General features: G+C 37.0%; 9 protein-coding genes across 9 annotated transcripts; 2 read left to right on the top strand and 7 right to left on the bottom strand.

Moving 5' to 3' along the window:
* Window positions 1-2,178: 2,178 nt before the first annotated feature.
* BDF20DRAFT_821734 (glutamate 5-kinase) lies at window positions 2,179-3,604 on the top strand (the record flags this gene model as incomplete). The annotated part of the gene is made up of 3 exons (XM_053077630.1): window positions 2,179-2,439; window positions 2,557-2,667; window positions 2,774-3,604. 3 exons carry the CDS (start codon window positions 2,179-2,181, stop codon window positions 3,602-3,604), a joined length of 1,203 nt encoding a protein of 400 aa, XP_052935625.1.
* A 1,995-nt stretch (window positions 3,605-5,599) lies between these two features.
* Window positions 5,600-9,443, bottom strand: BDF20DRAFT_1001349 (uncharacterized protein; the record flags this gene model as incomplete). Its single annotated transcript, XM_053074609.1, has 4 exons — window positions 9,138-9,443; window positions 9,001-9,011; window positions 8,879-8,929; window positions 5,600-8,787 (listed from the first exon to the last, which is right to left on the bottom strand). The coding sequence occupies exons 1-4, from the start codon at window positions 9,221-9,223 to the stop codon at window positions 5,600-5,602; spliced, it is 3,336 nt and encodes a 1,111-aa protein (XP_052935626.1). The 5' UTR covers window positions 9,224-9,443.
* Window positions 9,444-10,109: 666 nt separating this feature from the next.
* On the bottom strand, window positions 10,110-13,499 carry BDF20DRAFT_874281 (P-loop containing nucleoside triphosphate hydrolase protein). The gene is made up of 7 exons (XM_053081256.1): window positions 13,342-13,499; window positions 12,900-13,254; window positions 12,743-12,806; window positions 12,567-12,633; window positions 12,483-12,492; window positions 12,256-12,320; window positions 10,110-12,153 (listed from the first exon to the last, which is right to left on the bottom strand). The coding sequence occupies exons 2-7, from the start codon at window positions 13,222-13,224 to the stop codon at window positions 10,375-10,377; spliced, it is 2,310 nt and encodes a 769-aa protein (XP_052935627.1). The 5' UTR covers window positions 13,225-13,254; window positions 13,342-13,499; the 3' UTR covers window positions 10,110-10,374.
* A 1,169-nt stretch (window positions 13,500-14,668) lies between these two features.
* BDF20DRAFT_821500 (ribosomal protein L5 domain-containing protein) lies at window positions 14,669-16,908 on the bottom strand (the record flags this gene model as incomplete). Its single annotated transcript, XM_053077617.1, has 4 exons — window positions 14,669-14,996; window positions 15,120-15,618; window positions 16,017-16,073; window positions 16,161-16,908. 4 exons carry the CDS (start codon window positions 16,906-16,908, stop codon window positions 14,669-14,671), a joined length of 1,632 nt encoding a protein of 543 aa, XP_052935628.1.
* A 57-nt stretch (window positions 16,909-16,965) lies between these two features.
* On the top strand, window positions 16,966-18,645 carry BDF20DRAFT_941980 (UDP-galactose transporter). Its single transcript, XM_053084802.1, has 5 exons — window positions 16,966-17,566; window positions 17,588-17,650; window positions 17,722-17,932; window positions 18,008-18,108; window positions 18,178-18,645. Exons 1-5 carry the CDS (start codon window positions 17,342-17,344, stop codon window positions 18,559-18,561), a joined length of 984 nt encoding a protein of 327 aa, XP_052935629.1. The 5' UTR covers window positions 16,966-17,341; the 3' UTR covers window positions 18,562-18,645.
* BDF20DRAFT_874290 (splicing factor, Prp19-binding domain-containing protein) lies at window positions 18,468-20,049 on the bottom strand. Its single transcript, XM_053081257.1, has one exon. The coding sequence runs from the start codon at window positions 19,886-19,888 to the stop codon at window positions 18,593-18,595; it is 1,296 nt and encodes a 431-aa protein (XP_052935630.1). The 5' UTR covers window positions 19,889-20,049; the 3' UTR covers window positions 18,468-18,592.
* Window positions 20,015-21,133, bottom strand: BDF20DRAFT_874292 (uncharacterized protein). The gene has a single exon (XM_053081258.1). The coding sequence runs from the start codon at window positions 20,963-20,965 to the stop codon at window positions 20,021-20,023; it is 945 nt and encodes a 314-aa protein (XP_052935631.1). The 5' UTR covers window positions 20,966-21,133; the 3' UTR covers window positions 20,015-20,020.
* Window positions 21,134-22,093: 960 nt separating this feature from the next.
* Window positions 22,094-24,414, bottom strand: BDF20DRAFT_1001355 (uncharacterized protein). The gene is made up of 4 exons (XM_053074610.1): window positions 23,982-24,414; window positions 23,365-23,921; window positions 23,098-23,285; window positions 22,094-23,024 (listed from the first exon to the last, which is right to left on the bottom strand). Exons 1-4 carry the CDS (start codon window positions 24,168-24,170, stop codon window positions 22,330-22,332), a joined length of 1,629 nt encoding a protein of 542 aa, XP_052935632.1. The 5' UTR covers window positions 24,171-24,414; the 3' UTR covers window positions 22,094-22,329.
* A 473-nt stretch (window positions 24,415-24,887) lies between these two features.
* Window positions 24,888-26,088, bottom strand: BDF20DRAFT_874297 (uncharacterized protein). The gene has a single exon (XM_053081259.1). The coding sequence runs from the start codon at window positions 26,042-26,044 to the stop codon at window positions 25,370-25,372; it is 675 nt and encodes a 224-aa protein (XP_052935633.1). The 5' UTR covers window positions 26,045-26,088; the 3' UTR covers window positions 24,888-25,369.
* Window positions 26,089-26,659: the final 571 nt, after the last annotated feature.

A 26,659-nucleotide genomic window follows, 5' to 3' on the forward strand; every position in this document is an offset into this window, starting at 1 on the left:
CTTCTGCCAGCATTGAGCCATTTATTTACATTAATCGACGTCAAGAATCCAACTATAATGATTGTGTAGAAAACGTTATTATCGCAAAGCACCATTTGTTGATTCAAGAAATCATTGTTGTATTTCATTGTCAGTCAATTTCAAGCGCATCATGTTTTTATCAATGAGAATGGACAATGTTAAGAATTGGTTATAACATACAAGGTAGTATTTATATCCGAACTACTATTGTCTTATTTCCAGCTTTACAATGCTGAGCATGTGCTCATCAAAAGAACCTATATCGTCATTTTTAAATGCAAAGCACTGTATCGTCTTTTAAATCCCTCTATCCAAACTTGAAAATGATGCCATACCAGCTTGATACGTAGATACACTGTTTTTTCTAAAAAAAAGTTAATTTGTATCAGCAGGTTTAACACTCAAGAGTACCTTACCCTATTTTTTTTTTTTGGGCTGCTGCATAAAACTGAATCAGCGCTAAAAGTGTTTGTTGAATCGGAGGCGAAAACAGCTGTTTATATAATAATGGTAAATAATTGATTTGCAGAAAAACACTCTGACGAAATACTTAAAGGTATGCAGCCATATTTAATTGTGTCATGGGGCAGTCTACTTGAATGCTTATTTTTTCTACCGTTACTGTTTAAGGCATATAAGGTATACTACATTTGCCGTCTATATCTTTTAGGATGCTAATCCATGTGAAAGGTCAACAAGCATTTTCATCAAAGCTACACAATAGAATTAGGTTCTTTTGTTGATTCTAATACTTATCCCTTTGATTTTCAGCAGTCTACATGGATGAGAAATAAACACGTATAAATATTGTACATGTTACTAGTTTTGGTGTTACTTTATGTGAAAAGTATATGCTTTTTTTTTAGATAAGAGGGCTGCTTTGTTATCTGAGAAAGGGGGCCCCTTGAAATACCGAAATGTTATATTGCACGTACTTTTACAACTATGGTAGGAAATGGTGCATAAAAGACAAAGACAGAAAGAGAGGAAGATGGCCCGCTTTGCAGCTTCAAAAGATGCGCCTTCTTTTATTACAAGTAGGTGGAGCCACATAAATGAACCGTTTGCTCACTTTACTGATTTCTAAAATCAGAAGCCAAACGATGGAATAGTTCATCTGAAGAAGTGTATAGTTCGATAAGTGAAAGACGTTGAAAGTTACACTACAAAAAAACAGTCTATAAAATATGTACAGCTTAGTCAAACATTATAGAACCTCAATATTGTTCACATGCTCCCTCTTTAGAACTGGCAAACGATGCAATATTCTTCACTGCTACACAAAGCTATACAGTACTGCTTTACAACTAAATAAGTGCGGGGACAAGGTAGGATTGTAAGTTTTGTCAATGACGCTATATATTTACCTATTTCGGCAGTCAACTAACTATATTCGGAACAATAATAAAGATGTGTGTCCCTTATTAACATCTTTATCAGTTTGATCATACATATTTACCTATACAAGAGTTCAGTACGGTTATGCACTTTACGTCAACGCAAATCTGGAAAAAAATTAAATATTATGCTCAATCTATTAATAACCCGATTGTTGCCTATTAGTGGTCTCTTTTCAATGGAATTATGACGGGCAAAAAAAAAAAAAAAAGAAAAAAACTGTGGTCTAGATAACCTGCCTGATGTTTCAAGTCCAATATAAACGTAAAACAAAAAAACCAAAAAAAGATACGATATATTCTGCTACTCTGTTTATAAAACCTTTTTGTTTAGATGTTGTTTTAGCGTCTAAACCTTTTTTTAAAGGGGAACCTTATCTTGAGCCAGCCAAATTCACTCACACAGGCACGCTCAGAATATACACACTTGTAAACAATTAATAAAGTAGAAAATCTGTCCTGTGCACAGGGCTCGATTTTTTTCCTGGTTTTTTTTTTGGCCCCTATGATGAAACTCCGAAAGACGAGTTATTCCTTTTCGGGAAATCTAAAAAAGGGGAAGATGACTTATATAAATGACATTTAAGCATTTGATTCACTGCCTTTCTTCTGTACTTATAATATAACTATAACACACAAGAAAAAAAAAAAATAAATAAGAAAAAGAGGGAACTTGTTCAAATTTATTACTCTGAGGCCTTGTCAAAACTGTATTTAGTATTTCTATTCTCATCAAGAAAACGAAAAAAGACGCAAAAAAATGGTGGTTTATCGTAATATCCAAAATACTCGTCGCCCAACGAATACCTCTTTGACGTTGGTTATTAAAGTCGGTACGTCGTCAATCTGTGACGAGGTCACACATTATCCTTTGCTTGGAAATTTATCTCGTATCGTGGAAACCATTATTCAACTCAAAAACTTGGGGCATCGCGTCGTTCTCGTCACAAGTGCTGCTGTAGGTACTGGTTTAAGAAGATTGAATATTACCGAAAAACCAAAGAAGCTTGCGTCCATCCAGGTAAAGCATGTGAGCATCAATTCCAAGTACTCAATTTCAAAGAAAAAGTATAACAATCATTCAGCAATTGAAAACACCTATAACTGATCAATGTCATGTTTCTCTTTATTCATATAGGCTATCGCTGCTGTTGGCCAAGGCCGTTTAATGAGCATGTATGATGATCTCTTTGCTCAATTTGATCAACCTGTCGCTCAAATGCTACTTACACGAAATGATTTAGCTGAGGTAAATATCATATCTCTCTTTTCTAGACTTGTTTTGAGATCTAACTCTATCAAAAACATTTCGTTTTTTTTCCTTTTCTACTACTTTTATCCATCCTTGTTATTAGCGTTCACAATACCTCAATGCTGTTAATTGTTTGGAAGAGCTGCTTGATATGGGTGTTGTTCCTATCGTGAACGAAAACGACTCCATTTCTGTGAAAGAAATCAAGTTTGGCGATAATGATACCCTTTCTGCTATTACTGCTGGCATGGTAAAAGCCGATTATCTCTTCTTGATGACGGATGTCGATTGTCTTTACACTGATAACCCTAGAAGCAACCCAGATGCCCGTCCTGTTCTCGTCTGCGAAGACATTGACCGTTTAAAGGAAACTGTAAAAGTCAGTGCGCCCGGTTCCGCCCTTGGTACTGGAGGTATGATTACAAAATTAGTAGCGGCTGATCTCGCCACAGCAGCTGGTGTTACAACTATCATTGCACGTGGCTCTACGCCTGAAAATATCATGCCTATCATCGATCCCGAAAAATACGCTGATAAGATGCCTCTTCATACTCGTTTTGTCGCGAAACCTCAGCCTTTGATGGATCGTAAGTGGTGGATTCTTCACGGTCTACATACTGCCGGAACTGTCTATGTCGAGAGTGAAATGACAGAAGCTATCCATGACGGCCAGATCGATCATGATCTTTTTGCTCAGAATATCTCCAAGGTGGAAGGCAACTTTGTCGAACATCAAGCGGTGCGTCTTGTCGTGCAACATAAGAATGCCAAGGGCTTGGTCGATAATGTTACTATTGCTAAAGGCATTGTCAACTACTCTTCAGCGGAAATCATGCGTATCATGTTGGCGCAAGAACAAGATATCGTAGACAAACTTGGTTATAAAGATGCCAATTGTATCATTCACCGTGATAATATGGCTATTTCTATATAAGAAGACGCCCTCTTCATCGACGTTGACATTCTTCTCTTTCCTGTTTTAATCATTCTCTATAAGCATATCTATGTTACTTTTCTTCTTCTTTCATGTTTTCTCATCATCTCTATTTATCGATTTATTTGCATACTTCTTCCCTTTTATCTTAATCACAACATTTCATCCACGCTTTATTTTACAATTTTTCACAACGACGATAAAAACCTCCTTTAACCTTGTCGTTCTTCCGATTTGATATACGTATATACGTATAAATTGGATGCACGTGATAAGATATCTTGATGTCCAGCCATCATCCTCCTCTTTGAATTTTACAATTAAAAATAGATTCTTGGCTTTTTGCGGGTAGTCTAAGTTAGGCAGATTAACCAAAAGGCCCGCTCGCACACTTTAGCTGTAGTAAGTACAGCGCGTGTAGTAGCTGTTCCTTTTACTGATTACAACAACAACTAATCTAAAGTAGCCTTACGACTCCCTACTATTCGTTCAGAAACGATTTTTATAACTTACGATTACTCTCTCAGAAGAATCGTTTAGACGTTTTTTTTTGTTGTTTCTTTTTTTCAAAAGAAGACTTCTTTACTGCAGTATTTTCGGTTTCCATTTAGACTTTTTTGTACACAAAATTGAATATTTTGATTGATTTAATTCAGAAAATTTAAGCCATTATTTTCGGACTAGTTACTTTTTACATTTGGACACTTGTAGTAACCATCTGAGGCCCGCCTCTTTTTGCACGCATTTATTGCAGTAAGTTTCGCTGTTTGATCGGCCCAGAAGAATTACCTACATTCTCCTTAGCTGCCATTTGAACTGATAGTCCAGTTGTATTCTATGTAAATGACTCACAATCCTGTATTCTCATTGACTGCTCAGCATCTCTCTTGATCTAAAGTCGTGTCACTTTAGAGTCATTTTTCCCTTAAAGAAATCAATAACAATAGGTGATTGTATAAATTAAGTTAAACGCCTGTTTCTTGTCAGTAACTGATGAAGTGATAAATAAACGTGTCTTGGTTTGGTGTCAAAATTTAGCGCGTCGAAAGAAATCTGTCTAGATTGTTTTTGTTGTCAAAACTTCTTTGTTGTCCAAATAATATTCTAACAAAAAGTTTCAGTTTATAGAAAAATAAAAACGTTGATACCTTTTCCCCTTTTTTAACAGAGTCTAGTTAGATATCCTTTAAAGAATTATCAAAGAAGTGTTAACAGTGCATCATCAGGTAGATTGAAATAAAATCTCATCACGAGCTACTCACAACGACTGTACTGTACATATTTTGTTTGTAACTGAGTGTTTGTATCTTTTGAGTAGCTTTTTGTTTGAATAACAGTAGTTCGCACATTTGGCATTGAGCATTTTAACAGAAAAGGTATAATCCCAAAAGCTATACTTTTCATCCAAAATAATTTTTTGATTTAGTCTGAGCTTAATTGTAATATAGTCTTAATTTTATAGCCATTTGGTGCGAACGTCAAGCGAAAAAAAAACCAATAGAGAGCTACGACACAGAAGTTACGGCATCTTTTACGCTGGAGAATTTAATCATGTCAGATCAAAACTGATGAATCTTTTTTTCCAGAAATCCAAAAAAAGTAAGTTTGAGAGGACATTCTATTATTTGAAAAATAAGTAAAACAGAAAATGATACTGTCTTATTTAATCAATACAATAAAATGAAAAAGTTTTAGAAGATAGGGATGATCCTGTCTATATTTTAACATTATTCGGTACCTGGAATGCTGATGTCAGACAAGAATAGGCATGACATCCTCAACTACCACAAGTAGTTTAAGCTTACAGTAGAGACTATAATAGTATCTTGAGAATTGCAAATACAACAAGTATTAACACTGTGTCTATTTATTGCTTAATAATGTGATCAGCGATCGTCGAAACAGAAACAACACTAAAAACGGAACAATTTTATTTTTATTTTCTGTAATTCAGTTTCTCATAAATCAAGATAATATCCTGCAATAACCCCCAATTTAGAAATAAAGATGTTGGTTATTTGACTCTGTTGATACTGAACGTTGATGTTCATGCTGTTGGGAATTACGTTGACTACCACTACTGCTACTGCTACCCATAGGTTGATTATTAGGGTTTTGATTTTGATTCTGATTTTGATTAGTGCTATTAGGAGTAAAGAGATTAGCTGATAATTGCATATAATCCGACGGTGGTGGTGGCGGTGGTAGTGGTGGTCGAGCACCATTGGCGGTCATATACATGGGTTGACCAGGTGAAGATCTAGACGGTGCTGTGTTATCGGATGTAGGGGCAGCGGGTATTATAGTGCTACTGGTAGGAGCAGAAGCAGCAGTAGTAGTAGTATTAGCAGGAGCTGGGGATCCATTGATAGAAGGTACCCAAGTAGTTGATGACGAAGAATCGGTTCGAGAGTGATGATGGTAATGCTGATAAGGCGGATTATTTGCGGGATGCTGGGGTGAATTGGTATGTGTCGGAGGAATATTATTAGTACAAGTATTATTAGCAGTCATTTGTGAAGTATGTTGAGGGTAATGGCGATAAGTATCACTCTTAATAGGTACTGCTGTGCGGAGTAAATTAGGTGGAGTAGTATTAGTGTTAGTATCAGAAGTATTATGAATAGAGCGGCCAGGAATATGTTGTTGTTGTTGATTCAAGGTGTACGTGGTAGTATTATATGGCTGGGTATGCGATGGCGGTGGTGCGGATAAGTAACTATTCGCTGTGCCCGCCTTATTATTTGTGTCCGTAGTCGACCTCATTGTAGACATGATGTTCGTATCATTCAGGGATGTGTCATAATCGTTCAAAATCGTGGGTGTATAAAGGAAATCTGAAAATGGCTGCATGTCTTGTGCAAATAAATCTGCTTTGTGGATGTCAAAAATAGAAGAGGCTGAAGCAACATCAAGTACGAAAGGATTCCTCGATTGCATGAAGGGGTTATCAGACGCTGCGTGTGGCATTAAATTTTGATCGACGCCTGACATAGGTTGTTTATGAAGTATATTTGTCTGGTTTTGTTGTTGGTAATGCGGCATAGAAACAACAGGTATCGATGTGCTCGTTGTAGAGGGCACAGTAACAGGTACTGGTGAAACATTCTGATTGGAAGAAGAGGTATCTTTTTCACTGTTACTCATACCTGCCCTTTTGCTAGTAGGATTGTCGATCGTTTTATGTTGTGGATGCAGTTGACTATTTCCTTTAGATTCCTCATCGAAAAGTGAATCGACATTTGCAGCTTCTTTCAATACAGCCTGGATTTTGTTCACTAAAGTGAGAACATATTTATGATGACGAACAGGCGATGAAAGAAGAATTTCCGCCATTTTCTCCAAATTTGTTTTCGCCAAGTCTCGTTCCGCACTTTCATCAGATTGCGCCAAGACGTTGCCATAGATAACGACGGTCATCATCAGGTTTTCCAGGGAAAAGTGGCACCATAACTGCTTCAGTTGCGCCCAACACTGCAGCAGCTCTATTGTACTGTGAGCTGCTTTTATACAAACATCTTTTGATAACAGTTCAATCGTCGACGGCTGATAACTGCTATTTCCACTTCCCTCTTCCAAACTTGATTTCAGAAACATGCCATGGAGTTGACACAATTGGAAATTATATTCGAAATTTAATTTGATACAGGCTTGTTCTCTAAAAGACGTAGAATCCCAATTTCGTTTATACAAGTCCCCTGCTTCATACTTAAAGTAAGGCGGAAGTTGTGAACGCCATGTTTCTAGCTCCTTATCAATGGCTGTAATCTGTGACAGCAAAGGTTTCTCTTCTGTCGTCTTGTTGATAATGTCACGATAGATGCATGCAATTTTAAACCGATTTATAATAAATTCTCTCTTATATTTCAATTCTCCACTTGTTTCGTGGTCCATTAGCGTTGGGAATCCAACACTGATCATCTCTTTGGGTGGCAAACAAAATGCTTTATCGGAATGTATGGAGCCTAATGTCTCAATAAAGTAAAGCACCCAGAAAAATCGGCGATTCAGCTCTTTTTCGTATGGAACAGAACTCGTTGACTCGACATTCATCTTCAAATCCAAGCATATGCGAATTGCCAATCCCAAATAGATATAGGCCTCTGATTCTACTTCAGCCTTGTGCTCACTACTACTTGTAGGCATACCGATCGCATAAATGTACATGACGAAGACACTAAGCATGGTATTTACGTTGCTGACCATAAACCGTTCTTTCAGCAGTTCCTTAGCTTTCAGAAAAAAATAATGACCTATGTCGTTGGGATCGTTGTTGGGAAATAGATTGTGATATATAGCGGCATGTCTGGCCGTCCACGCAAATATCGCATTGGCCAGCATGGGATCCAGTGTGTTTTTCTCAAATCGAGCAACAATGGAATTCACAGGATCGGGCCAGGAGAAACACAAAAAGCATTCCTCAAAAATAGTAAGCAGTCGTTGTTTTGTTTCTCGAGAAATCGTTTGAATAAAGACATCAATATTTGACTTTTCAATGCCCCATCTTTCGTTATCATTTTTCATATTGTTGTGCGTCGAAGACTGCTGGTTTTCTGGTTCCCAACTGCTATATAAAGGGTGTGCTTTCATTCGACTCTTCCATAAGGGTTTTTTTCGCATTACCGTAGCTGCTTCAGGTCGTGGACTTTCGAATGACGTACTGATAGAAGATTGAGATGATGTTTCTAGAGTACTCGCTGCTGCCTCAGACACACTATGATTACTGTTGCTGTTTGCACTGTTGCCAAAGTCGAAATGTGATACGCCAGAGAGCAAAATATCATACAAATCATGTAAAGAAACTATGTCTGTATCAATCCTCAAACCTTTTGGCGTCAATGAAAGTGACCATTGAGCACTTCGAGGTGATGAGATGAGTCCCAATCCGTTCACGTTTCTTTTCGTTATGTTGCTGGTCATGCAACTACTTGCATGCTGGTTTTCTTCGTCACTGCTACACTTACAACTACTACTGGGATCAATTGACTTTCGCTTTTTGTCATTGGTATTTGATTCACGTTTCGCTCTCACTTCATCGGCAACGATTTGCGTGTTATTGCACACATCCTTCAAATTAGTCTCAATGGTTCGAAGCTTTTCTTGCAAAACATCCACAGTTTCATTCAATTTTACTAAATTAAATAGATCGATTTGCGTAGCACTTCCATCATAGGAGCATTCGACTGCAGGGAATGAGGGCGAAGAAAGAAAATGTTATTAAAAGTTTGCAGTATTCTCTTCCATTAGAAGATATATACATGGTATCCTTTTTACCTTTCGCATGTTGACACCTTGAGCATTGAGGGTGTGTAAAATCACATTTAACTGTACAAAATTAGAAAGGACACATCAGAAAACACATACATTGAGAAATTTATAAACTACTTGCAAGTTACCTTTCTTAGCTCTTCATAAAAACAAGAATATACAAAGAAGAAATAAAAAGTTCAAAGTCAATATATATACATTATTGATATGAGAACATAAGGAAGAGAAAGAAAAAGGATATATAGAAAGAGAGAGAAAAGCATACCTGCAACGCTCACAGGCCATAGTCATCCTAATCTTTTTAGAAGCAGAGCCTCCAGCGTTGGCTGTTTTGGAGGATGAAGCGCTCATACTTTGACAATTTGTGAAATATCTTATAAGTTGTTTTCGCTATCGATATGAATATCTTCTTTCTTTCCTTCAACTCCAATTTTGAGAAACTTCCAACTAGCAAAATTACTATTTCACTTCAAAAAGCTCGTTTAGCAGTAAAAACAAAATAGACGTTACTTGAGAGCACAAATGGTCAGGTATTATATATAAACGTAACAAAAAAATTAAAAAAAAAAAAATAGCAAAGAAAACTTTCAATATGAAAATCAAGAGAAAATAAAAAGTACAGACAAGCAGAAGACAGAAATGCATCATTGGTCGTGACTGAGTTTGCATTGATTAATAAACTCTCTTTTGCACCAAGAACTTGGATCACAAAAAGGCAGCTTGGGAAGCTGACAATTGTACTACATATAACTACAACAGTCAATCCGGCTTTGTATTGTGTAAATTGGATTATTAGCAGAATACTTTGTACAGTGAAAGATAGAGAGGGGAAAACCTTTAAAAACATAAATATTTTATTTGTGAATGCTTTACTACTTCTTCAAAAGCTTCAATTGATGATTCACATCGAATTCTAGCGGGGAGCTCACGGAGATAAAGCCTCTACCAAACCGCATCTCCCCTACCTTTTTTACTGCGAAGGATATAAGAGGCAAAGTTTTTAAATTCAGAGTTTTCGATCACCGAAAATAAAAAGGGTTTTCTGTTTCAGCAATCAGATCAAGAGTAACGAGAACACAAGAGGAAATACTATGGGGCTGTTTGACGCGTTCCATTACAATGCTCTGCTAATAATTTGTAAGGACCCAGCATTGTGGCAATGAGTTTTAAATCCACCCACTTTACATTTATAATTGTGATCGATGCCAATTAAACAAAAATACAAAAACTAATTTATTCGAGTTGATTTTTTAAACAGCCCATCTTGGGCTTATCTGATTCTGAGACAAAAATCTTTGATTTTTTTGCTAAACTGATAGAATATGCTATAACGATAGGAGAGGGTTAGGATACTAAAGTGATAGAAAAATACGAAAGAAGAGGAAATATGAAGTTGAACAGAATGAAAAGGTATAAAGGGTAACAAAAAAAAGTACAAATGATGTATCGTATAATGTTTTAGCAACCGTACGATATGGTAAGTATAATGGAGAATGGGTAATTCACCAGAAAAAATAGGCTAACATCAGTATGACAGCAAAAGGGTTAGTGAATATAATAAATGGAACTTGCTGTCTGATAGAACCGCTATACGGCACATAATCTGCAAAGTCCTTTTTTGCTGAAGTATCATTAGCATTCATTGAAGCACTACTAGCATTCATTGACATTTCATTCGACGGTTGCTCATTTGTTCTGGTCTGTAGATTCGCGACTTTCATGTTGACTGTTTCTGCGAGTGATGAGGAAGTACTAAGGATGTCGTCTTTGGGGGTGTCTACTCTGCTGGGTAATACTGCTAACTCAGACACTGTTTCTATCCATTCATCTGTACTATCAAAATCTTGAACATGACTATTATTGCAAGGTGAGAAGGAAACACTTTCAAGACACCAGCTCTCACTTGTTCCTTTTGAATCTTCGTCCATGTCGCTTTTTATTGATATAACATCGGTTTGAATGTTTGCGTCGATGAATTTAGTATCGGTGTTACTATCTTTCACTGCTTGTTTTGCCTTTCTGCCTTCCTTTAAATGATCAGAGCTACAACTTTGAACACCTGTATCCATGGTCTTAGCAGTAGCAATTGTACACTTCTCTTTTAATGAATCACACTGAACTCCTCTGTCGTTGTATGTAATTTTTTTGGATAAATTAATAATCTTCTTTGAGGCATTCGTGATAGCTTGTTTTGCGTCGAATAGTTCCTTATTAAGTTTGTCAATTTGATGGTCGCGTTTAGCTAATGTCTCTAAATGCTGAGCTTGAAGAGCCTCTAGCATTTTGATTTTAGCTTGCAGTTGGTGTTGTTCAGTTCGCATTCGTTGCACTTCTATATTATGAACATCGAGTTGCGCTGCTAGAGTTTCCTCACACCGACCAACGACTTCATGGATCGTCGAAGCATTCAATATATCGTCATCCATCAAGTTTAGATTGCTGGCATTATTGATGCCAAGAGCCGTATCGCGACTGCTGACCGCGTCTTCACCATCTTCAGCGGTCGTTTTAGAGCTTTTCAAGATGAGACTCAGTAAATTCTTCAAACGTTCTCTTGTTTCTGCTTCTGAATCATCCTTCTCCTTCACTTTTGTTTGCAATTCAGCAATTTTAATAAGGCAATTCTCTAATTCAGAATTGTCATGGATATTAGTTACTCGGGCCGCAGTCTGCATTAACTTTGTACGCTGAGCAAATTTAAGCGTATTTAACGATTCGTCCTTAGACGCATAAGTAGGATTAATTGTACATATAACGGAAATACGCGCATTGCCTGAAAGCGCACCTTGCAATATTCTTGTCAATTTAGAATTACGGAAAGGAATATGCTGTGCTGTTTTAGCTGTTGTCAACTTATGAATGACGGTACCCAAAGTCAGTAAACTCTTGTTGATATAGGCACCTTCTTTCCTTCTTTCTACATCTGAGGCTACTTTTTCAGAACCGGCAAGGTCAATCAGATTCAACTGTGAAATTTGCACACCATTAGAAACGCCTATATGCCGACTTTCAATGACGACCTGAAAAACAGTATGGGAGCGACTACTTCGTTGATTGTAGTCAGTGGCGCTAATGTGTCTGTTTGCTTCTCCCTGGTTGATTATATCAAATACTTCTTTAGGACTCTTGACTTTGACTTCTGTGAGATTACGAACATGAACACCTTTTTTGCCTTCAACGATACTAATATCTTGGTTGTCGATATTCAATAAATCTTTAATCTTCTCATTGTAGATTTCTAAATAAGATACTCTTAACAAGTATTCACGGCCGCTGGTATCCTATATTAATTTGTTTGCAAAGTTTATATTAGCCAATGAATGGGAAAAACAAAAAACGAAAAAAAATAAAAAAAAAATGCATGCAGTATTCAAAATTGTTACCTCTTCGATGTAGGTAAAAACATCGTTGATTGCTCTTGGGATTATTCCAGGTTGCTGATCATTACCTATTTGTATGTAAACCAGGAAAAAAAAAAGCGAACGTAAGTATATACTATATACAAATATATTGATTTATAAGTACTTACCCATCTAAATTGATTGTTAAATTCATTATGATACATTAGAAAGCATTGTTGGATAAAGTCATTATTTTGACATGTTTAAGCTTACCATTGTCTATAAACATATAAAAGAATGTATTAGAATGAGAGGTTACAGACGAGCAAAAGATACATCAATTACCCACTTACGTAAGTTTTACCACTAGCTGTTTGACCGTAAGCAAATACAGTTCCGTTATATCCCATCATGGAAGATCTGAAAATAGAAAATAACATACAACAACAATAAAGTTGTGCAAGTATAAGCAATTGTCATCAGATACCATTATTTAATCAATAAAAACTCTCTTTCAGGATTGACTCACTTGACCAAGTGACTTATTCCAGCATTATAAACTTGATCGTTATCAACGCCCATATAAACTTGATCTATTGTTATACAGATAAATATAAACAATGACTCAATAAAAAATAAAACTATTGCCATGATAGATAAGTGTAGTTTCTGTCGTTCGCTTTTACCGAAATGGAAAAGATGGCTTGAATTCGAAAGCTTTGGCTTTACTAATTCAATAGATCCAACGTCAGGTTTTATGCTCCAGCAAGGTGGAGCATCTGCGCCCTCTTCTTCTGCTTTGGACTTTGGCCGACAGCGTACAATTACTTGTACATTTTCACGGATAGAGGTGATAGAACTACTAATTGTTGCTGATTTGGAAAAAGCTGGGGTGATTGAAGGAAATGAAGTGCTCATATCAGATAACGAAGTTGTTAAATTGTTTACTGGAGCTCGACTGTCAGAAGCGCTCGGAATAAATGCATCAGAAGAGAAGCTACTATGAAGCATTCTGCTATTGTTCGTATCTGCTTGATGTTTCTGGCCAGGTTCGTCCCATACAGGAGTGAGGGGAGGTGAATAAGAAGCCATTGTTTGGATTTTTTTTTTATATATTTGTACTGTTACAAGAGGAATTGCTTTTGATTTATAGTTTGTAGGAAATCAGTTGTAGCGGTAAGTTTTATCGATAATAAGTGGAAAAAAGAGAAGAAAAAAGTAGACAGTTCAATATGATAGAAGAAAAAAAGAGTGCATTTCATGTTGTCTTCGGGTTCCTGTACCTCGAAACTCATCTGAAACCCAGTCTTCAATTTGCCAGAAAAGGCAAAATTCAGATTCAGAGGGGGAGGTGCTAAAGTGAATGAACTTATCACTATTTGAGTCAATTGCTTGTAACAATGATAAATTTGTGCAATTCCGCCTCAAAGATGTACTCCCTTTGATTTCCTTTAAGAAAAGAGGAAGCCAATAATACAGCCAGCTGTATACCACAATTGCGATTTTACACCTTCTCTACTTTGAAAGCCTCATCAAAGAGATGTGCATCCGTTATACAAGCTTCGATTTAACAAAAAAAAACAAAAAAAAAACAAACAAAAGCTAGGAAAGAAAGAGACCATTTTAAGATGCATTTGGTTAGCTATTTTAAGGGTCAAGAGATGTAACAATAGTTGCTTCTTTAGTGTCAATTTCAACATTGTTGAGTTAAGGAAAGGGGGCGGTGATGCATCATGCTGTATGGAAGAGGTTAACATCTAGGAAATATCACCGAATTATTTTTCATAGAAGTTCTTACAGGGAGAAAGGCTCCTCTTTCTTACCTTTTTTTTACCAGATTAGCTGCATACATTTTTCGATTATACGAAGCAAACCGACTTTTCCTGCTTTAAGAACATACACATACCTGTCTTTTCTTAGAACCTATACCAGACTTTTTTCGTAAAGATGACTTAGTTACTCCTTCTGCAAATGTAACATCGCAAATTAATTCTTTAAATTTTCGAATACATTCTCTTATAGACTGTACCTGATGCTTAGTACAAATTTCAAGCTTCTAATTCTCAGTTAAAGAGAGAGATATGAAACAATATAAACAAAATATAGTTCACGATCAAACTTACATTGATTAACAAGCAAACACGTGAGAAAGGGAGACAAATATTTTGAACTGTTCTACATTGTCTTTAATTCATATGGATAGCTTAATATGCCTGCTTTCAACATTGTGAATATACTCAATATTTCTGACGACAATTGAAACTGTCAAGTTATTACGGATACTTAATAAAAATAAAAACGCTATTGTCAATCACTTGCCCTTTCACCGGCATAATACACTTATGTGCTAATGATATATTTATTAAAGATATGGTACAGTTTATTACATAAGTGAGGTTCTACAAATTTTAGCACACAAGCTAGTCTACTGTATCCTTCAATTTTTAATCAACCATTATTTATTTGTCGTTCTTTCATTGAAAGGCACATTCAATGCTGAAAGTAATAAACGACCTTCTGTATTTGTGTAGGCTGTTGTACATAAAATCACGTCAAAACCTGTCATCTTAGGATAGACATCGAAGGAGCCTTCTATTTCTGGGAAAAGTGCCAAAGCAGAGGGAGGAAAACCAAACGCCAAATTACCATTACTATCACCAGATTTCATAGACACACCTTGCCATTCCTTTAAGCGTGGTAAAACAATTTCAACTAATTTGTCCATGAATTCGTACATTTCATCACCCCTTAATGTCACCTTAACACCGATAGGCATACCAGCACTATTTCGAATATGTTAGCATAACAAAGCAACAGTCCTTCTTCTCCATCCACACTTCTCAGTTTTTTTTGGTTTTTTTTTTTTTTTTTTTTTTTTTTTTTGCTAGCTTTATATATCAACTTACCGAATCTTCCAATTGGATACTGAACTCTTTGCGTGAACAATTTCTGGTCGAATACCTGTTATACTTTGGAATGCCATAAAGGCAGATAATAAATGACTCTTATTTGTGATGGCCTCTTTAACCATAGCATGGAGAACAATCTTATCCAGTCGAGGTATAATTTTAGAAGTCTTCAATGGTGGAACTGGTTTGACAGGTTTACCGCCCTTGCGTGTACGAGTTCGTTCTACACGAGGTGGTCCAGGTGGTGGAGGTAAGAGATCTTCTTCTGTTTTCACTTCTAAAGCACGATTCAGTTGAGCTTCGAAATCAGGAATCTTAGAAGTGGGAGGAGCAATACGGCTGTGATCGTAAGTAAGCGCCATCAAATCTTCTGACAGGGTACTATTATAGTATTCTTTTAAGCGAAGTAGTCCGCGGGCTGCTGCCGGCGCTGTTGTTGAGGAAGGTGCAATAGCAGAACTGCTGAAAGCACGTCGAAGGAGTGGCTGACTAAAAACTTGCTGCTTTTTACAGAGTTGCCTTAATACTGTCGACATTGTTTATATGTAAATGGAGTAGATCCTTATGGTAGAATTAGGGTAAAACTTTGAAAAGTAAAATTAGATTTTCTCCACATAGAAAAAGGGACACAGCGCTCTTTTTTTCGCTTTTGCCTTAAATGAACCCTGGTAACTTTTTTTTGTCTCCTCTTTGATTTGACAACTCGGAGTGATGGTGCAATGATTTAGACTTAGCGGATAATCTCATGTGTTGACTATTATTTTAACAGCATTGCAGAAGACAAATTATGGAGAAGCAATATTTATGAATGTACAGAGAGAGTAGGGTCGTTCTACATAATACTACGCATTACGCGATGAAAATAACTAAATTACATTCATAGGGAAGTGCCACCAGCAATAACAATACCAGGTCCTCGAGTCGATGAAAGTACGACATTTTGAAGAATAGCTATAGACATGTTGTCGTTAGCTTTTTTTTTCTATTTCCTTTTCTTTTATTGACATGTATATTACAGTAAAGCATATGATAACTTACTCTTAAGGTTATTGGTCTTTCCAAATGCTCGAAGTTCTTCTAAGATTACTTTAAGATTTGCTTCAATATCTTCGGCTGAAAAATCAACTCTACCAATACCTAACAATACAAAATAATGTTTAGAGATACATGAGCTATTCATAAGCACATCGTCAAAAATTAGAGCCTTTTTTTCTCTTTCTTTACCTGTGTGTAGCACACCCTTTTTATCTGCTTTAAAATCAAATGAACCCTTTGACATCCTTACAGTATTGGCAATATCATCTGTCACAGTTCCTTTCTTTACAGTAGGCATTAAACCCTTTGGACCCAAGACTCTCGCGATCTTTGTTACAGCTGGAAACATTTCAGGCGTGGAAATACATTTATCAAATTTCAATTGTCCAGCCTGCACTTGCTCGATCAACTCTTCTCCTCCTACAAACTGAGCCCCAGCTGCTTTCGCTTCTTTTGCCTTCTCCCCTGTTGCAAATACTAAAATGGTAGCTTCTTCTTTCAAATTTTTAGGTAGGATGACGCTGCCACGAATTATAGGTGTGGACTTTTCGATTTTACATTGGACATGGGCCTCGATTTGATGTTGAGGATTGCCAACCTCTAAAGCTTGGAGGATTGAAACGGCTTCTTTCAATTCAACAGCATTGGGATCGACAACTACCTTTTTTTTACTGGCATAAGTACGAAGCTGGTTCTGTAAAAAGGGTCGATTGGTAAGTAAACAACGAGTGGCCAGCGAGCGTGTAAGCATGGTTGTATACTAATAAATAAGTTTAGGTTAAAAAGTCTCTCTTAGAATAAGGTACTTGACAGGGCCAACAACCCAAATGAAAAAAAAAAGAGCCCCACACGATACGATTTCGGAGGTGTGGTCTACAAGCGGCGCTTGCAAATTTGACTTCATAATTGCTGTCCTTTTTTTAATTTTTGACAGCTAGTTGTATTTGTTAACCTCCTTCTTTCGCTTTACTTGAATTTAGCCAATTAGATGTAGGCAGAAATATAAGTACTACTTCTCAACAACTTGCATATATGAGTAAGGCATAGAAATAGGCATTAATTAAACTTGAATTTGCTCTCAAAACATTGCTGTTAAAAGTGATCCATATTCTTTAGAAAATCAACGCTTGAAGCATATTTCTTTATTGACGCTGGTAGTCCAGAACAGTACTCTCATATTAATTATGAGATATACCAGAGCTAGCGTCTCTTCCGACAAATTATATTTGGCGTCTACTGCTGTGTTGATGAGTGAAATAATAAAAACAATATGTTTTTTTATTGCTATATACTTTCTATTTCTCTCAACATTTTCAATAACTTCGTCTGTATCGTCATTGAGTTCAAGTTGTATTAACCTACAATATTCTCGTCGACAACGGTACCTAATACGCGCCTTTAAGAAAACAGTCTGTTTTATAAACCAATAGTTAATTATTCAATGGAGAGAAACGCTGAAACTAGCAATACCTGCTGTACTTTACTTGATACAGGTAATAAGGAAGAGAAGTTGCCTTTGCAAATCTGTACTCACAGTAACTGAAGCGCATCTAAATGAATACAGAATAACTTGCAATACGTAGCTGCTACCAACTTGGACGCGGCTACTTTCCAAGTCACCTATCAATTCAAAACTTTGACTACCGCCTTTTTCTCCGTTGTCATGCTTAATAGAAAACTAAGCCATAAGCAATGGATTGCATTAGCCCTTTTGACTGTGGGTATTGCATTTGTCGTTTTGCCGAAAAGTAACAGTCCACAATATAATACCGCTAGTCTGTCGACACCATATGTATTAGATAACAGTCAGGATGCAAAATCCAAGCAGCATAGGACGGAGTCAATGATAGCAGATAATGCAACGATTGGAAATCAGTTCAATATGGAAGGTCTATTATCTGTATCCATGGCCTGTATTCTATCTGGTGTAGCGGGAGTTTACTTTGAAAAAGTCATCAAAAAACCATCCTCAGTTTCAAAGCATGGGAACAATATAAATACACGATAAAACCGTGAAAAGGTGTTCTATGGCGATAATGATGATGAACAATTAGAAGAAGCTCTTTCTTATTGGATACGCAACATGCAATTATCAATGTCATCTGTTCTTTTGGCTGCTGTATTTGCCGTCGGCATACAAGATGGATCAAAAATCATAGAAAACGGCTTTTTTCAAAATTACTCTTATATGACATGGATTGTGATTTTCATTCAAGCAGCAGGAGGTATCATTGTAGGCTTAGTTATGCGTTATGCTGATAACATTTTAAAGGGCTTTGCTACCAGTATCAGTATTCTTATATCAAGTATGATCAGTTATGGACTGTTTGAATTCCAGATCACCTCTCTTTTTATTGTGGGTGCAGCTTTTGTTATCTATGCCACATATTTGTACAGTAACTGAAATATATGCAGACTAAATTATACTATATACATTAAGCTTTATCATTATAATCCTTTCTTCTACGTTTGGCTAACGGTTTTTCCCAAGGTGAGTCTCTGGAAGAGGTATCTTGATCCTTCAAATGAGTATATTTGGTTCGTCCCGCCAAACCAAAATTCTTCACTTGCATCACTTTCGGTAATAATTCTTTATGACGCACTTCATCAATCGTAGGCGCTGTATAATCACGTTTAAAGACTTCATCGTCGGTATCTTGGAAAAAGGCACCTTTATGGTAGTATTTTTGCATAAACGTGAATTGACCAGGATCTTTACTTTCTTTGGTCTGTTTAGCACGTTCCAGATCTTCTTTGAGACGCACTTCTTCGGGTAGTGCTCTTCTACGTTCAAGCTCTTCTTCCTCTTTTTCTCGTTTAATACGTTCTTCGCGGTCTCGTTTAATACGGTTGAGCTCTCTGATTTTCCAAGCATTGTATTCTGCCTCTTCATCTAGACCATCTGTGTCATCCACTTCAGCCTCATATTGATTCGTATTCTTTTCAGCAGCTTTTTCTTTCTCTCTTTTCAGTTCATCAGCTAGTAAGGCATGCGATTGTTTCTTTCGTTCTTCAATTTCTTCTTCTAGTCTCTTTTCTCTCTCCTCTGCTTCCTTGGCCAGCTTTTCTTGTTCGAGTATTGTGGCACGTTTCGACTTTGGTATAAACACTGGTTTTGGTAGTCGAAGTAATGTATCCTCTTCCTCCTCACTCGATGATTCATACTCGGAAGAACTTTCCTCCTCTTCCTCCTCTTCTTCGTCTTCTTCTTCACTTGATTCTTGCTTGATAGCTGGTTGCTGAATACCTCGATCGAGATCTTCCTGCTTTATAGCATTACCGCTCGCCTGATATTGTAGTGCTTTTTGCTTCAATCTTAATCGTTCTCTTGCTTTTGTTGCTTCATCATCACTTGACTCCTCCTCCTCTTCTGACGATGAGACGTCTCGTCTTCTTCCTTGTGAACGAAATCCACTACCTTCTTGCCGTTGTTGTTGCTGTACCTGTTGTAATCTTCTTAAACGTCGATCATGGCTTGCTTCTCTATCTGAAATGACCGTTTGTTGAATACCTGTTTGCACGTCTTTTTGAGCAAATTCCAATTTTTTTTTCTGTTGTGATGGTTGCTGTTGTTGCTGTTGCTCCTGTTTAATCAATACTTCTTCTTCTTCTTCTGAAATATCTTCGTCAATATCACTATGGTAATTCTCAGGTACTTGACCTGCTCTGTATCGTCTCACTTGTTTTTTGGGTGCTGTAGCTTGTTGTTTTGTTGGTGGTCTGAATGACATGATCTATAATCTTATGTGTATGAGTGGCGGGGAGGAATTCAAGTCAAAAAAAAAAAGCCAAAAAAAGCAAGAGAAATGGTTTTTATTCTTTTATTTTTCATAAAGAACATAGATGATTACTATATACCATAACTATCCCGAAATAAAACGATGTTTTAGGCTTTTCATTAACTTAGTGAACAACCCTACCGACTTTTTTTTTGAATTATTGTAGACTTGATAATGATTCTGCTCATTAGAAGAATACCTCTTTCCGTTTTTTGTGCTTTTCTTATTTCCGCTCTTTTTACTACTACTACTACTGCTGTTGTTCATGAGGTAACGCTGGTGAGAGTCGTGACCAGGTGTACCAAAATAATGCGAATACGGCCTTCTGCTTTCATAAATCTCGTTGTAAAAAATCAATTTATCAGCATTATTTGTATGAACAGGCACACTATGAATACTTTTTGATGCTGAGTCGTTCGTACTTGTAGCATTTGTATGCGTACTCATATCCGCAATAGACGGCACAGGTGATGAAGACGCTGAATGATCGATTGTGGTAGGTGAAGAGTAAGACAAAGATGAAGCAGGAGGATCACTCAATTGGTATTTCTTGGGTTCTTCTTCTGACGCTTCCTCATAATGGTAAGATAAAGCGTGATTGTATGGCTGATAAGGAGCTGATGAGGAGGCTGAAGGAACACTGGATTGATGATGCAGTAAGTTTGCACTAGCTTGTAGTTGAGGTTGTGGTTGTGGTTTCGGCTGCTCACCATAACGGGATTGTGCTTGGGTATGGTGGCGATGCGCCAACGGATCTAAATGACGGTTGTTCTTAGGCGTGAGGAGTGGTGAAGGTGAAAGCGATCTAGGTGCAGATGGAACAAGCTTTGGAGTTGGAGAATAGCGTAAAGGCAAGGGTGCATTAGTATAATATGCAGTAGTAGGAGATGTAGGCGATGTTTTTGTTGGCACGGATTTGACACTACATCTGTCCGATTGTTGTGCTACCTTCCAGCCATCGCCTTGCTGTTGCTGTAAGTCGCGTTGACTAAATCTGTCACTACTGTGTATTGAAGATGCAGTCGACATTCTTCGACTATGACACGGACTGGAGTTGAAAATATCGTTCTTGTCGTTCAAGATGATTGAGTTTTCTAGGGGTGAGATATGCTCTACCCTTTTTCTATGGTTGAATGTAGTTGAGCTGACCGTAGTCGATTGGACTTTTTCTTTTTGCTGTTGCTGTCCTTGATACTGTTTTTTCTCCTTTGCTTGTTGCTGTTTTTGATGATGTTGTTGCGGTGACGGTGGTTGATGTAGTAGTGTAGTTGTTGAATTGTTATATGGAAATTCTGAATAGGTCTCAAAACGCTTTTTTAATGTAGCTACTTTTACGCTTGTGGTTGCTTTAACAGGTGTTCTTTTTCTTTTTAAAATAGAGTGGGACAAACTTCTCATGAACTTATTGGTAACAGTGGGCGTTGAAACTGCTGAAGAGAGCAAAGTACTGCTTGCGGAGGAAGAAGAAGCGGCTATGGCTTGTAACTCCTCCCTTTCCTCTCTAAAACCAGGCAAAGTAGGACAAGTGAATGCACTGCTGTTTACTATACTTTTTTCATCCTCCTCAGCATCAAGGACCGGGTGATGGGAGACTTTTCTGTTCTGTGCTAATTTCTCTTCAGTGTCATCTGTGGATTCACTATCCTCAAGCTCAACTGATCCTGCTGTACGGTCTTCATCAGAATGGCTAGGAGTGCTGACCCAATGTCTCCTTAATGGAGAAGAAGTCGTTGGGTATGACTTCATTACTTTTTGCATTTGGGCGGAATAGGTTGGGAAGGACTCTAGACAGAGAGAGAAATTGTCATCATCCCAAGGAATTTGTAGCTGCTGTAGATCTTCTCCAGCTTCTTCCGCCCTTGTCGGGTTGTTGTGGATCTCTTCTTGATCATCTTCTTTCAAGATTTTTCGTGTGTCATTATAGCAAAATGGTTTCTGACAAATTGTACTATCAGTAGTGGCGGTAGAAAGAGGAGTAATAATAGTAACCATAGACACTTATTCTGCGTATATATATATATATATATATATATTTGCAAATTGCTGTCGAAACTAAGAAGGTCTTCAATGCGAAAAACAAAAGAAGAGTAGGTACGAGCCAAAAAATACACATTTTATACTTGAGAAACAAGGATGATCAAAATGTTGTCAATGAACCGAAAAGATTGATGCTTTACTGGATAAGTAGAATAATAATGAGGTCGATGATAATGAGTATGAATACTCTTAAAAAAAATCCAAAAGCGGTTTACTATTATTACTGACTATCTATTAAAAAGATGTATGCATTATGGAAGGATATATTATTATGAGAAACTATTTACAGTGTCGGGGAATCAGATAAGAGTTATTAAAGGTTGGCACCACTAAGTTCTGGTACTAGAACCATACTTTTAACTATTGATAATTCTGGGTTGTGGCTGTGTCTCTTCAGGTTCATCTTCTTGTTCATTACTACTTTTCCTTTTTAATCTTTTGTCAAAAAAGATCATATTTGGAGGTAACCAACGTGGATTTCGCGTTGGATCAGCATCTTTCCGTAGCTTTAAAATGTACAGAATAACGGCTGTCGTCAGTAGAGTGAACCCCAGTACACCAAACGTAATACCAACAGCAAGTTTTTTTATACGTGAAGAGGAACTATCGTTATCATTCGACAGTAAAGTAGTCGCCGTATTTTCATCTCCTGTATTATCGCCATCGTCATCCGGCACGATCGCAGGAAACGAGAATCGACACTTCGCTTGCTGTGGAGAGTTCGCGTCCTTGTCCTCGTTGGTAATATTGGGAGCTATTGAGGGTACCCACGTCCACGTCGTCATGTCTAATATAGCAATATCATCTGTATGTATCTGGCCGATGCCCTGAATGTAATTTTGCATGCCCATCAAGATTATCATATATTGATTATTATGGTAGAGGATCGCTTGATGACCCGCTCGTGGAAGAGGACGTGTCCCATGAATTTCCGGTTTTGACCAATTTAAAGAACAAGTATCCAACAAGTAAATATCGTTGCTGGCGTCAAATGTTTGCTCTGAGCTTACGTTTTGACCACCGAATAATACGATGGATTTTCCATCAGGAGCTTTTGCGTAGAAATAATAAAAAGAATTAGATGATACGCTATAATAATGAGGGAAATGCCAAGGTTGCTTTACCATTTACTGCAGTAAAGCTATAGCGCGCTGGTGGAACATCACCAAATGTGGCTGCAGTGATAGACTGATGCGTCACGGTATCAAAAATCAATACACTTTGAAAATCACCAGCTGAAGTCATGACCCACTGCTTCGTATCGGTTGAATGAATAACCATTTTACCACCTAACACAAAGATCCTTCCTGATCTATACAAAACCGCACATATTCTCATTATTTGCTAGAAATCTCGACCCTATCATTCATCACTCGACTTTGATCGCTTACATTAAATTGCTAGTGTGTCCATAACGAGCCGGTCTATATCCTCCAGAGTATCTTATCGTTGGCCAATCCCATGCATATTTATTGATATCAAAAGAATAAAACGAGTTGGAATATCGATCGACCAAAGTTCCATCTGGAGCTGTAGATCGTCCTCCAAAAAACCATGCTATATTAGTAGTCGAATTAACTGTAACTGACATTCTTGCTCTTGGTGAAGGCTGATCTCCCTGGACACTGGGATGAGTTGTCCATACATTTGATAGTATATCATAAGTCATCAATGAAGTGGGTTTGAGAACATTTGCATCATTAACACTGATATTGTCACTATTACTTATGTTGTAAATACTATAACTGCTATTACTGTTGGCTTCCCAGGTATCATAATCTCCTGCTTGTAACGCAATAGATGAAGTTGTTAGGGCAAAACCAACACCATGCTCAAAAGCTTGGATAATTGCATTGGATGATGAAGTAGGCGCTTTCGACCAACAGTTTCTGTTTACACTGAGTCCTTCTTTCATTATATCTTTTGTCCATATTTCTACAGTATTTTCCTGAATAATAGATTATCTTAGCCACAATTTATATGCCACTTATTCGGTCAATAAACGTACGCTACTACCACCAATAATTATAGCAGTATTGTTCATCACGAAAGCGTTGAAGTCGGAATAGTTGGTTGGGTGATTGCAATCGAAATGCGTCGTCAATGGTTGTGAATGGGTATATTGACATAGCAACAGGAATAGGAACAGTAACGAAATCAATTGCAATCTATAAAGGACAATGTTTGCCATTTCCATAACAAAAAAAAGAAAGTTGGGTATTGAAGTCTAGACCCTCTTTTTCTGTTTTCCTTGAGCAGTGTTTCAACAAAGAATTGAGTATACGGTGCAAAGAGAAAGGGGAAAGGAGAAGCGAAAGAAAAAGGAGCCCAGAAAGCAAAAATGTGTTGAGTAAAATTGAAAGACATCATTACTGCGTTTCGGCCTTTTCTTCAGTCAAGCATCATTCTCTTATACACCTTTCATAGTGTCTTTGTGATTTTAATCATTCCAAATAATTATCTGTGTGTGTTGTGCAGGCTCTCTTTTTTGCAACTGTAACACTACATCTCATTGGCTGATTCATTTTGTTGAATATGCAGAAATTCAAAAAAGTTGCTGTTTGTTTATTAATTTACGAATGCTTAAATCGTGGAGAAGAGAAGCTGAATAACCATACCATTATGAACTTGGGAGATCGGCTAGTTAAAAGAGTTTTAGTTCACTTCATTATAGTTTTCAATCAATCTGTTAAGTGGGGGTATTGCTTGCTTTCGTTTTGTAGCTTATAGTTTGATTGACAATATTGATATACAGATTATAATGAGGCTTTTAGATAAGTCAGAAGTTTCATCCTAATATACACTGTAACTAAGCAAAGAGTACGAATATGAATTGATGTTGAGTTTTTGATACGAGCAGTGGGCGATATGAGTACATGTTGCGTAAATCATAGATTAGCAATACATATCATAACCGCGTGTTAAATCATGGCTTTTGACCAAATTTGACAACTAATTAACAAGAATGTGTATGGAAATTCACTCCATGGTACTCTATCAATTTATATTCTAACTTGCAGTTTTCACTGAAATAAACAACAGATAGATGATTTGTATAATTAACCTAGTATAATAAGCTTTGTATGGGATTATCTTTGGTTCGGCAAAAGAAGCTCTGGCAATTATATCAACCTGCATTCATAATGAGAGTCTCATTGGGAATCCGATTGTTCCGGTTCAATTGATTACAACCCCTTGTCACTGTTGCCGTTACCAGCATGACCATAATAATCATAGAAGAAAATTTCAACTATAAACTAGCTCCTATATGTTGTCTTATAATAGTATACTCATTTTAAACGCGGGTAAGAAAGAAAAGAATATTTATCAATAATAGGATAGATAAAGGACGAGACATTCGACCTTTGAAATGACTTCGTGCAAATTGTGTCTTTGTCACAAAGTAACTGTTTCAGCCGACGATCTTGATGCTATAGTCGATGTTGAACAGCTTTCTTTGAGTGGTGGAACTTTTAGAACTGTACAAGTTTTTGAAGGTGTTTGCGATATTGATATGGCATGGTAACTATAAGGAACAATCGTAGAGGGAGTAAAAAATTCATGCTTGTTCTCATTTTGTTGGACAGTTAAACAATTTCGACTAGGCAGCCAAAAGTCCATAATATCCTCTTCGTACACTTCTACCCAATGATCTCTTTTACTATTCGAGGAAAGCGGTGGTGAAGGTGGTTCATACGTGCCGTTCTGGTCGATAACGGATAGTTTGAAGACTTCAGCCTGTCTTGATTCTGTTAATGCAACAAGCGGTGTTACAGGAGAACTACTCTTGGTATTTTTTTTAAATGAAAGTGAACTGCTACTGCTAATCTTATTGATACTAGAATTGAAGTGATTATAAAATTGCTTGAAATGATAGCCTTTTTCAGTTCGTTTGAGCTGTTCATTTTGTTCCTTTTCGGTGACATATTGTTGAAGTCGTTCGTGGTCTTTTTGAATGAGTTTGTCTATATCCGACGTGGTTTGTTTACGACTATCCGTTGAAGTTTGCCAAAGCTGATTAGAGTCAACAATAGCATTGCAATTCATTTGCGAAGATGACTCTCGCATCATATTTGATCTATCTAGCAGCAAGATATTAACCAACCTTGTCAAATGACGGAAAGAAAAGGAATGGAAAGAAAGAAAAAATGCCGATAGTTTAAATCGTTCTTTCTGTGCTTGTATCCAATGATATTCGTTTGAAAATTCAAAAGCACATAGCAAAGAATAATTAAAAGCAGTGGCAGGCCATGTTTCTTAACGTTATCTAAAGATGTATATGCTTTCCATACCATGTATGCATTGTAAGTTATTCAAACTATTCATCTTTTTTCTTGATTAACATTGGGTTTGGAGTCAAACAAGTAATTATGATTATAAATATCGTAGTCTGAGTATCATTTTTTTACTCGTTAAATTATTCTTGACTGCTGGCCCTTTAAATGATACCTTTTGAACAAATCAATCGAATCTTTTTCAGAATTTATCACGTTGTTCAGAATAGGGAAGGGACTTGACGTCTAAGGCTTCAACATCAAATGACGGTTTAAATACCTATGGCACGAATCTAGGAACATACGAAATATAGGTAAATTAGTAGGTTGGAGGGAAGGTTGTTAAAATGCTGGATTCATTGGGCTTACAGGCACTTACCTCGATTTCAAGCATCTTTCGTTGAATCGCGAA

The sequence above is a fragment of the Mycotypha africana genome (genome assembly GCF_025528875.1).
Source record: "Mycotypha africana strain NRRL 2978 chromosome Unknown BDF20scaffold_6, whole genome shotgun sequence".
Classification (NCBI taxonomy): domain Eukaryota; kingdom Fungi; phylum Mucoromycota; class Mucoromycetes; order Mucorales; family Mycotyphaceae; genus Mycotypha; species Mycotypha africana.